This window comes from Homarus americanus, unplaced genomic scaffold, assembly GCF_018991925.1.
Source record: "Homarus americanus isolate GMGI-L3 unplaced genomic scaffold, GMGI_Hamer_2.0 scaffold45562, whole genome shotgun sequence".
Lineage (NCBI taxonomy): Eukaryota > Metazoa > Arthropoda > Malacostraca > Decapoda > Nephropidae > Homarus > Homarus americanus.
In genome coordinates, this window is record NW_024744839.1 from 4,072,543 (window position 1) to 4,085,304 (window position 12,762).

General features: G+C 39.1%; 1 protein-coding gene across 7 annotated transcripts in view; it reads right to left on the minus strand.

Moving 5' to 3' along the window:
• LOC121878196 (long-chain-fatty-acid--CoA ligase 1-like) overlaps window positions 1-11,080 on the minus strand; it is a 93,347-nt gene extending 82,267 nt beyond the window's left edge. For 2 of the 7 annotated variants that reach the window (XM_042384255.1, XM_042384252.1), the window contains exon 1: window positions 10,887-11,080. In XM_042384255.1, coding sequence (XP_042240189.1) covers window positions 10,887-10,905 — 19 coding nt within the window. In that variant the 5' untranslated portion in view covers window positions 10,906-11,080. Of the gene's footprint in view, window positions 1-5,706; window positions 5,846-10,886 lie in introns of those variants that run through there. The other 5 variants (XM_042384254.1, XM_042384256.1, XM_042384253.1 and 2 more) reach the window with 5 other exon arrangements.
• Window positions 11,081-12,762: the final 1,682 nt, after the last annotated feature.

Genomic DNA, 12,762 nt, shown 5'->3' on the forward strand with positions numbered 1-12,762 from the left:
TGAGCGCCTGTCTCCCTACCGCCTACCACAACGCCCCAGTCTCCCCCACCCCCTCCCCTGCAACATACCGGATAACCTACCTAGTTCTTCACCTCACATTCCTGAAGGTCAACAACCTGCTCGCTCTTTCTCTCTCTCTCTCTCATTTATAATTCTGCAAATTTCGTAAATATTTCTTTCTTCCTCCCAACATATTTTTTTCGTACGGCAAATCTCCAAGCCTAGACGTTTCAACACATAAAAAGATAAAAGAAAAAGAAAAAGAGAGAGAGAGAGAGAGAGAGAGAGAGAGAGAGAGAGAGAGAGAGAGAGTCGTACTTAATTCAATCGAAACCTCATTCCCTCCTAAACTACGCAATACAATGCCATACAAACCTTACAAGAGTCAAATGAATAACCACTGTGTGAGCAAGGTGGCCTAAAAGAAAAGCCTACGTCGATAAGTGAATGATTCAGAACTGTAGGATGTTAGTATGGACGGCGGGCAACTCGGTAATTACTGTGAGTGTCGTTTGATCAGCAGGGTTAACTGAAGTTGGCTGAAGGTGATGTTCTTGGGGAGGGTATGGAGGAGGGGGAGGCTCAAGTTGGTGGAGGGTGACAGTACTGGAGAGGAGGAGGAGGCGGATGCTAATTCTACTGAAAGCTAGTGGAGTGCCATTGGAGAGGGAGGGAAGGGGAGGGCGAGTCCTCACTAATATACTGTATCAAAAAAAAGAAAGAACAATCTCGACGAGGCTTCGCTATGACGTCATTATGATCTTGGTTCATTTCGTAAAGTATTCAGAAATGATAATACCGTTCGTGTGTTTTTAACATTAGTAAAATAGTATGAAACAGTTATTCAGTGTAATTCCATGAATTACGAACTAAAATGAAAGGCACAAATATTTTTTTTAAATAAACCTATTCAAGGTCAATATACATCAGTATTTATCGAAATAAGATTACACACACACACACACACACACTGTTATATTGTCACAAAATACTTAACTAATTCGAAAATTAAGGTTACCATACTGTCATCAAAGAGGACGTTGTCGAATTTAGATTAATGTAATAATATTTAAGTAAATATCCTTTAAGTTAATAAAAATCTAGTTTGCTATCGGCGCCTTGATTGACCCGCGTCGTCATTCACGCATGACGCCAAGCCCACCACTTGCCAACCACTGCCATAATTAACGCGCCTATATTTAATGGTTTGGTTAGGAGGGGTTGGGTTATATAGTGCGTACCTGCATTGTAAAAGGGCACCCTAGAAGAAAGGGAATAAGTTATGGCAGTGGCTGGCTACCCAGTGGTGGAGTGACATCATATATGTGACTTCATGGGCCCCTATATAAAATTGTCTACGGGACTAAAAATGCAGATCAGGCGGTTAAAATCAGTTTACATAGTTTGCTAAAACCCTTCTGTGAGTTATAACTCCCTCCCTTCACAAACCCCTCTTACTTTTTACCTTTAGCCACATTCCCATAGATACACAGCGATAAAGAATGAGCCTAGCCTCATATCCTAGTTCAGGCAACATAAAACATGCAATCCGATTAAGGACAACAAACAGAGCAGTTGTTGTACCTACTGACTTTTCTAAGCATGATCCACTATAAATTGTTCAGGATACTGTACGGTTTTAAGCATACTGAATAGTTTTCTCGTGCGGATCTTTCGTTATTGCATTACGTAATAATCAATCGAATATTCAGCAAGTACAAACATTCTCCAGTTGATTTCAATCACAGGTGTCAGCAAGCAACGAACACCGCAGGTATCATTCCACATATTGTTGGCGTAAATGTCAATCAGCACATCTTGACTCCTGAAGCTCACACTCTCACTGCCTGTCTGTTCTTTAGGGTTTCTTGAGATTGTTAAGTACGTAGAGTATACAGCAACATACAGTAAGCCAATAAAAGACTTGAGAAAAGATAAATTAATAAATAAAAAAAACAAAAAGGATCGATGGGTCATACAAAACATGCTCTCATTGACTCTAAACCTTAACAAAATGAAAAAAAATATTATGCAAAGAAGGACGATTAATGAGGTACCACAATAACGCTCCGGAGCTTTGAGTGAGTAAAAATAATCCTTGGATGATACATAATACACGTCAAGGAACTCAACTCCTGTCACACTCCGTTACGCTACGCCCCCTCCACCTTTATGTTTATATTCCGAGGGAAGCGCAAACTACATGCAAAAATTTTATTCTGAAATATAAATTCCTGTCTAAATTTAGGTATACAGTACAGTACAGGTACAGCAGTTTTCAGATGGTTCTTTGAATCGTAAGTGTACAGTATTGCCTTAATCTTGATCAAGATGGTGGATTACGCAAGTGAAAATACACATATTTCCCTTCATTTGTTGTAATTTATATAATCATATAAAGTGAAAACTCCAACAAGAAAACCTCAAATTTCGTTTACTTGCACTATTTCACCTGTACGTCCTTCCTCAAAAACCAGTCAACGCTGTATGTGTGTGTCCAGTGAAATGTCCATCGTAAAATTCGCACTTACTGTCAATTATATTTTGAAAGAAAAGTCATCCAAATATTTAACGCACAAATATATTAATATGTAATATATATGTATATATGTAAATTTATTTTTTTAAATAAGATAAAAAAAAACTCCGCGAAAATTTACCTAAGTGTGATATGAGCTTTCCCATTATCAACCAAAGTCTATCAGAGTTATAAGAGGAAATTCCTTCTGATATACCCTCAGCCCTAGTCAGAACATCTAACTATTACGTCGAGTGACTGTCTGCCAAGTAGTGTCAATACATATCTGTGGCAGGAGGCGACCTCGAAATTTCGTCGCAGCGCATTGCAGTACTTGTTTATACTTAAACATCAAAGGTATCGTGATCGGCCGGACACTTATACCAAAAGTCAATGAATACGGTACTATATTTAGGGTGAATCCTTTCTGTTTATATTAAATATATAAAGACAGATTCTTGCCAAATCATGAGATCTTATTAACAAACAGGATCTCCGGGGTGGCCATGAGAGGACTGAATGTGACACCTGCACCGTACATTTGTCAGAGGCAGCCTATAGTAGGGCACCTTCATTACTGCTACCACACCTCCTTCACTAGTCTGCTCCCGAGTAATACGGCAATGTCTAATTAACAAAATTCTCTTCACTATATAATATACAGTTTTCATTTGATGTTCCGCTGCCAAAGTAAACACATTAAGTTTATAAACTACTTATAATTAAATCATGTGTAATTTAAGTCTTTTGTTTTATTTCGTATTAATAAAACCTCTTAATAATGTTTATATATATATGATCTCAAGATGGTAGTACATCTGAGTGGTCATTATTTTGTATGGCCTTTCTAGTGTGACCCGAAAATTAAGGTTTTATTTTTCATGGGTTGTTGGTCGAGACATGCAGTACCGATCATGCTTTAAGGAGTTACTAAATTTATAAGGGCAGCGATAACATTTTAAAGAAGCCATAATTGATTGTGAAAGATATTTCTCTTCATAATCAAAACTCGAGTTAGTACGTGTTGGAAAAACAAAAGTAGTCTTATGAGTTTGCCACTGGTTCGGTTGACAATTACTAACGAACAGTTAATATATTTTAGCGACATCACTTAGCTCTTTGAATACAAATCATAAATGGATGACACAATAAATCACCCGATAAGAACACGCCCACCCGGGTTCACATAGCTTACTGCAAATGCTAGAGGTGGCTTTATTTCATCTTGTCAACTCATAGCAGTTTATTTACAATAAATTACTAATACAGCTTATTGCAAATGCTACAGATTAACCTTTGTTCTCATTTCAACTCGTATAAGCTGTGTACTATACTTGTGTAGGTGTAAATATATGACCTATGCAACAAACCCCGACATCTCATATTCCAGTTGACGTGGGAATTATTAAAGTGACAGCTGATTGGCTCTAACTTATATGTCGTTTGATTATTATTGTTCAAGTATCTGTAATACACACAAGAATGTTATCATTATCATCATTATCTGGTTTTATCTTTATTAGTGGTACAATACAATACTACCATTATTCAGGTGTATCATTATTTCTGGTATTTTCATTCTCATGTTATATCACTGATATTAACAAAATCATTATCCGGGTTTACCATCATTACCATTGTCATTAATAGGTGTTATTATCATTGACATTCTGGATATGTATGTACAAGGAGGCAGCTTTGCTCCTTGTAGTTTCTCGGTACCAGCTCGCCTACACTACGCAAGCATGCCAAACCAAACAAGCTTTATTCCCACGCAACATCTCCAAGCTGGTGATTAAGAATTACTCACTTAAATAATATAAGTTGGCATATTCAATTAAAGGTCTGTAAACAATGATTAAGTGCCTGCCAGCCCCATGAATACCTTTCAATTCACAGGTTCTGCTCAGCTCATGATTAGTTTTTTTTTCTCTCGCTCTTTCTGAGGCAAGATGCACATCCCGTTGTTGACGTGGGACGGACCATGTAGTTGAGTTGCGACCTAATGAAAACAGAGAACACCCCCAAAAGACCTTTCAAATACATATTCAAATACATATCGAGTTTAAGACATTTATATTAAACTCATTTATCATGTTTATTGTTAAATTGTAAATTAATTTGTTACACATTTCAGTATTTAGAGGTTGGAAATTTAATTTTTGAAAATATTTGTCAAGAAATGAAATACTGTATGAAGAAACGATAAAAAAAATCTCATTAACGTCTCAACATCCAGAAAAGAAGTTGGGCTGCCCACAAACGTTTCTTGTACAGGGTTGTACCAAGCTTTTTTTCTCGTCATAAGGTTGCCAATACACTGATACCTTACAAAAGGTGAAAAGAAATATTATGATCACATACTGTATATTCCAAATACTGTTCACATTTCTCGTTCCTGCCATGTTATGTAATCCAATTCCGTAAGTTCTCGTACGGGTGGCAAGGGAGTGAGGTGATGGCAGGTGCGCTACTCCAACACATCACTGCCAGGCGGCCGCCAGGGAAGCTTCTCTATTCTCAGCTCATGCAATCAACCAACCCTTCACCGCTTTCCTGGCACTCCCGTACCTTGCCCCAGCCAGTCCTAACCACAGCCACTCACTTCCCCAGTCTGGTAAGACTGCACAATCCACTGATTCATAATGTTAATGCCAAGTACAGCTGGTTCCTCTATCTGAACTGGTATCTTCAAATTTTCAATCAGTTTGCCACTTTAATAATAATCTATTGTACAGTCACTTATTCTGGAGAATATTTGTTTGCCAAGTTCAAAAGACAATACCAATATCAATTTGACATTTACGACGGCAAATATCAAATGAATAATAATACCAAATATCATATGTGGTGTTGTTTTGAGCTATTCCATATTCTATTTCATATATTTTTCCTTATAAGACTTGAATATTCACTGGTAATGATGAAGCGATTATTCGCACCTCACAAGCATATGAATGCTTGTCAAGTGCCGACAAAGGCAGATTCTGTGCCTTGTCCACTTCAACATTAGAAACTATTGTCACTGATCACTCTCAACTTGATGACTGAAATCGTGCACGAAATTAAATATCGTAAAACTCCCTTAACTCTACTCAGGGTGATGCGGAAAGCTACAAAATGTCCTAAATTACGAACATAGATCAACTAAATGATGAAACACAACAAACCGCGGAACCTTGACATACTGTATGTCCCCAAGCACACTAAATAGCACTGCACACAACTATAAGCAAGGACAGCAGTGATGTAAGGACTGTACTTCGGCACGACTGTGATTGTCAGTGGCAGAGGACCAACTGAGTACAGTACAGCAGCAACACTGCCGGCAACGGCAACCAGCTGATCTGTTGCGGCTGCTGCTGCTGCCGGGCAGTATAAAAAAATTTTAACACACTTCCTCTGAGTTCTTGTTTAACGATCTCTACGGTCAGTGTATTAAGATGAATCAAGTAAACCTCATTTAATACGTTTTCCTTGACATTCAAGAACAGCAATGGGGCTTTTTCCCAGGCGCTCGATGTGGGTGATGACCGCGTGGTGGCGCACAAACGGAATCACACAGCTGCTGCTTCCAAATCTCCTATTGTTCTAGTTATTGCTGCATTTGACAGCTACAACAATGTACAAATTGCACATATAATATAGGACAGGCGTGTGGTTGCCGTAAATCGTTGAGATATCTTCAATTTCTTTGTTTTATGAGCAATTCGTCCTACTTAGCCGTCGCGATCAATAGTTTTCGTATTTCATCGTCGACAAGGGAACAACACCGTATTCTTGGTTGTATCTCTATTCATCTTCCACTGATCAGAGGATGAAATTTATACGAAAATAATTTTAAATTCGTGTTTCAATGACTTCATGACTTCATCAAGCTGACATTATCGATATACAGTTCCTGTAGAGACAAACAATTGTTCAAATCCTGTGTGGGAGGACGAGGACTGCCGCTGATCTGGTGTAACATCGCCAAGGTCACACCAGCGGCAGCCACATGGAACAACACGCAAGTCGTCCAGTTAGAAAAATACAGCGAATAACACAGCAAAACCTTTGATATATATATATATATATATGTGTGTGTGTGTGTGTGTGAAATACACGAAAGCGCTTGGGAACTTCGTGTTTTCTTCTTTCCTTGTGGTTATCAGCATATACCTGGATCACGCGCACCCACAGTGATTTACTTGCATATATATATATATATATATATATATATATATATATATATATATATATATATATATATATATATATATTTGAGACCTCTATCATGTTACTTAATTTAAGCAGCTAGGTGCCAGCCTTAGGACACCACGGCAAATTCCACTGATGCTGAAGTATACCAACACTTTTTTTTCACAACATTTAATGTTAGTGTTGAAGGTAACTCATTGCGAGTTTACAGAGCGTGTCTTTGACATACCCGAGCACTCCACACTTAACACGGCGCTGTACACATTTACCCAATTGCTCCAAAAATTTACCCTATCGCTCCACACACCTACCCTGATGCTCCACACACCTACCCTGATGCTCCACACACCTTCCCTGATGCTCTACACACCTACCCTGACGCTCCACACCTACCTTGGCACTGCTCCACACAAAAAAACAGCTAACTCATAAATCACCAGATATGAGAACACGTGTAAAAGTTACTTCATACTTCTACTATATGAATCTAATCAGATGAGACTTTTGGAAGACCTGACATGGTGGTATACCAAACCGTAAAAGAATCCTCATTTACACTGTTGTCACCACATGTGTTGTCCGTTTATCAATACATCGAAGTACATGATCTGTATTCTCATGTTGAAAAACGTTTAGGAGTTTGGTGGTTGTGGCGAGCTATTTCTCAGTTTTCTTGGCGATGTGATTTGCGATTAACAGCAGACATATCTTTCGTAGACGGGTAGTTAAGCGTAGAACGAGTTCTGGCATTAGAGGATATAAATATATTATTTCTTCCTTAGAGATTAATAGGCCAGACTATAGCAACTTAATCTACAGTATTTATGGGCAAGGGAGAGTGAGCTACTTTCCACCACAGAAAGGAACGCTCTCCTATAGGTACTCAAGAAGAAAAAATAAATTCACCACCCAGAGTTCAGCGTAAGGTAAACTATCCGTTATACGTTAAATTATCTAAACCCGTCTGACCAAACCTGAAAGATCCGAAGTGTTCTCAGAGGTTTGTTATTTTTTTGCCCAGCTGGAGATGTGAAAACGCATTTAATTGACTAATTGTAGTTACGGCGTAAAGTTGATAATTTAAATGGCGACGCAATTTGCACTTTAATTCTTGTTATCTCAGTCAGCCAAAACATAAATAAATATTCCAGATCTTGGGCTGTATTGAAAGGTAAATGTTGAAAAATTCACCTGGGGTACATGTTCTTGTTCCTCCTGCAGAAAACATCTCACCCCCCGCCGTGAACCCTATGACCCAGTGACGTCACTACCACTCCCCGACACACACACACACACACACTTCCGGCTACAGAGAGATCAGCTACACTCTCATTGGTCCAATTTTTGACACCTTTGCCCAATAATTGATTTGTCCAATTTTTGACACAGCAAGGAAATACAACTTGACCTAACCAAGCCTATTGATCGTGGGGTAAGCTTAGCTGGACTGGTTAAATACGTGGTGGTTCATTTGTATCTATACCAAACCACAGTACGCTCAGATGACACCCACTCTTCCACGGTCTCCGGTGACCATGTGTTCCAGTGTTTGTGCCACCTGGGCGTTAAAGGAAAACATTCTTAGGTTAATATCGCGGGACTGACTACCACTGTGACGCAAGAAACAATACCGTATGGGCCTGTCTGGCACCTTGGTGCACTAGGGGCCTAAACCACGCCTACGTTTTGTGTAATTAATTATGAACAGGAGTTGTCTTAAGACTTAGAGGAAAACTTTGAGATTGGGTAGTAAAGAAATTCCCTGCGCAGTCAGATGACTGTGTGTGTTGGAAATAAGACAGTTTAGCGCGGGTAGTGTAAATGTGCAGTTATAGGAAAACTAGTAGCATTATACAGTTAAAAGTTCTAACTCAGATTTTAATTGTTGTTAGGCTGGTATAATTAATAACCTTGTCAAGCGCTTAAAGATCTTAGTTGTTGAAGCACAGTAATAACATTATAACAGCAACATAGTAGCATGGAAGCGGAGGTGTCCTGAACCAAAAGCGAAGCAGCTAATCACAAATACATGTGTAAATCTATCCATACCGTACATGACTGAATTGTGCGGGTAGCGGCCTGGGTACTAGCTCTTTTATGAATGTCAAACAGTGTTGTACTGTGCATTACTTATCGGACAAATAGAACGGACAAGATATTCTACCTTAACCCTTCCAATCACCTTTTCTCTAATGTTAAAATATAACTAACCTTAAAAAGTCCCCCTTAAACTGACCAAAATTACCATATTAGCTACTCAATGTTTCATATTTACTACAAAGTAAAAGATGCTCAGGTTACTGACACTGAATTAGTTTATTCATAACTTTGTTTTGCCGTTTTGTTGACTTTTAAAATGTTCTTACTGAATGTGTTTTATTACACGTTGACTGAGTTTTGACATTATCACTAACTGTGTCATTCTCGCGTTGCTTGGATTTACCCGTCTCAAAGAAAAAGTTTGATAGCTCTTAAATTCAGCATTCTCGAGTTGCTTTATCAATCTCGCAATACTTAATTTAATCATTATGGTGCTCGTGTTGTTTTACTAATTCAAAAGATGACTAAGTTTTACCTTGGTCACGTTTACCATATCTATCACACGGAGAACATACAGTATGAGCCTTTGGGACTCGGGAGGACTACCTGTGCTGGGTCGATGTTTGGTTCACGTGCGGAACGAAACTCAATGATTTTCGCTCACCGTCACTCACTTCCATAACACTCCCTCCCGACTCTAAGTGGGTAATGTAATTTTACAATAAGGTATTTTATTATCTAAATGGAATAATATATTAATCATCGGCATAATTATTTCAAAATAGAACACATCTCTGTTAAGTATTTGAGTTAAACAAACTGAGGAAGCAGAGTACTGGTATGAGAAGTCGCAGAGCGCTGTGATTGGTCGGTCTGTGGGAGGGTAACATCGCCTGACCCGCGAGGACCAATCACCGTCGGACTTCTACATCGATCCAGGAGTCGCAAGGTTGCCGAAGAGTATTCCAGCCGTATTCGGTGTGACGATTGTTGCACTTAATAGTCTACAATGGTTGAAAGTTTATTTTACATGTTTAAACAACAATATTCTTGTCAAATACTTGTGAATTCGACAAAATTGTGGTAAGGTTCATATTACTTTACAAAAGGCCTTGTGCAGTAAATGAACAAAGAGTCCATAATTTTCATTGGACTATGATTCCATCGGTTGCTAAATACTAACTCAATTCTTGCTTATTCATGTCATATAATTTTACAGTAATGGTACGGAAAAAATCACTACCATTTGTAATTGTGAGTTTTTGTCCGACAATAAATTATAAAATAAATCAAATGGTGTAATTTTTCAATGTTCTCTGTTAAAGCTACGATAAAAAGTTTTCTTAAATTAACATTAACAGCGGTCTACATGTAATTATATGATGTATGTGACAAGGAAATTCAACCTTAAACTTCCCTCTCTGACTTAGGGTCAACATCGTGACAGAAACTTTTTTTAAACTCTAAATTTCATTTTTTCTCTTCGTTACTTTATTTTATTATCAATGAAAAATTATATTATTACAATAAACGGAACTGAAAAACCTTATGGTGAAGCTTGAAGGATGACGTCACAGAGCATTACCCAGCTGTCACGTAGCCGTAGGAGCGGCAGATCGATGTGACCTACACCAGTGGTGGGTGTTCATATCACATAGATAACATGCTTTCATATATCTGTAGAACTCCCAACCATTTGTGCTATGTTGGGTTGGGTTAATCGGGTAGCGTAAATTATCAGGTTTGAAAGCACGAAAATATAGTGATGAAATATTACAATAGGTTTGATGACGTTTACAGCTTACATTACTCTCCTTTTATCAGCCATATATTTTAATATAGCTTAACGAGGAAGGACGACCTTGATTGTCTATGGTTTCTATGTAAGAGGCAAACTTTCTAACTTGAATTTTTAAAGTTGCACACGTTGTCGAATTAATTGGTTTTAGTCCGTTCTATGTTGACAAGCTAAGCTGACGTATACAATATAACATACAACTCTTCACAAAAATAAAGAAAAAGGAATATGTCAAAGCTCCTGAGTTCGATACTGCTGGATGTATATATCAGTGACATGGTCAACATGCAGGTGTCACAGAGAAGTTGTAAACCTACAGACTATACTTACCGGTATCTACTTCGCTCATCCTGTTGATAATCAGCTTACAGTTTAGGAAGGAATTTCCCGGCACACACACGCAAACAGCACTGAACTAAGATCTAGTAAAAACCATTAACCACTCATACATTAGCAATCGAGCACAAGAGGCAGACACGAGTTAAAATAAGGAGAGAGGCACAGTAACACCACCGTCACAAATGACACACCATGTGTTACTGAAGGTGGAGTATGGCGCTCTCGGTCTCAGCTACCACGCTCACACCATCACCCCGCACGCGCACTAAATCCTGACAGCCTAGCTCTTTTTATCACTAGATTTTAGTGAAGTACCCAAGAATAGGATATATGCGTTATTTTCTCTTTCCTTCCAGCGAGAAAACTTTATATACTTTATTTTAGTTTTTTACTTGAACGATCTGAAAAAGGCATGAGGGAGATATTTGCTGTACACGTTAGGATACTTGACAACTCAAACAAGTAAGGGTGGGACAGAGTGCTGCCGACACACGCTCCGAGGGTGAGGCAAGGGAAGGGTTAAGGAGAGTCCCTCAGCCTTTCATGACTGGAAAATGTTAATGTGGTTCAGGACGTTTTCAAAAAATTCACTGTTGTAACGAATAGCCGGGATTGGAAAATAAAACTGACTTTGAGACGCCGTTTTCGTTAATCAGATTCCGTTAGCACTCATATATATATCTCGTATATATAATATATATAATGCTGGATGACTGATTCACTGTGGTGCTTCAGGGACTACTCCCCCACCATTGAAGGAGACCCTTTCAGTGATGGACTGACGGTTAATTTAGAATTATCAATTACGTTATTCACGAGAAGAGAACATCCGCGTGTGAACCACTGCTTACAAGAGGAGTGTGGGAATTTACCAAGGGCGTGAATTAATGGGTTGAAATATGTGGTAGGTCAATTGAAAAGTGGTGTCAGAAAAGAGGTTCATCAATATTTGAGGAACGTAAATTTAGAAAGGCGTCAATACCTATGTGTCTCCCTCCACCCCTACTGTACCTGCCCCACCACACCATATCACCTCCACCTCCCCCACTGTACTTCGCCACGCCTAGTACATTGGCATCCCTTAGCCTAGCCGCACTGTTTGTAAACTTTGTGGTCAACCGACTCTTGTTTTTTTTTCCCATTTATGGGCACCCCCCTTCATCCTTGTGTAAGGTGAAGCGCAGAAGCGTTTACAGCGCCCAACAGGCTCACACCCTCTCTCACCACATCCTCATTTGCCCTATGACCTCCTCCTACAGGTCCCAGCCGTTACCAACACCTCTCCCCTCCCTGACCAGATATCCCTCCTCCTAGTGACAGGCCTGGCACTTGACATTATATAATTGATAGGGATCACCACAAAGGATAGAGGCCAGCGACCCTTTGATCCATGGTGCCAAGGTATGACTTTGTGCAGTACAACTCAAAATCCCCCCCCCCCCAAATAGGGCAATTTTGGTGCCTATTGCTGTTTGCAGTTTATTAGTGACAACAAGCGAAAATCACTTCGAATTACATAGGTATTTGCCAGGTACATGTACTGTACAATATCAACTGTCATGTTTTTTTCTTCAGAAAAATGTGTGATCGATTTCGGTAATGTCATTCACATACCCCATCTCGATAATTAATATGCCTCATTATACAGTAAATGTTTACTTGTTGCCACTAAACGAAATCGAAGCTGAAATTGTTTTTCCGATGGTGAGCTTCATTTCTGGTGTAAATCAATAGTTTCGGATATAAGCCTCCCCCGCCTCGGAAAAACAGTTTCGAATCTAATCTAACCTAACAGGGAGGGGGTCTCCACAGCCTTTTGATGTTTGGGGTGTGTACCGGTACGTCATATATTTTGAGTGTGTGCCGC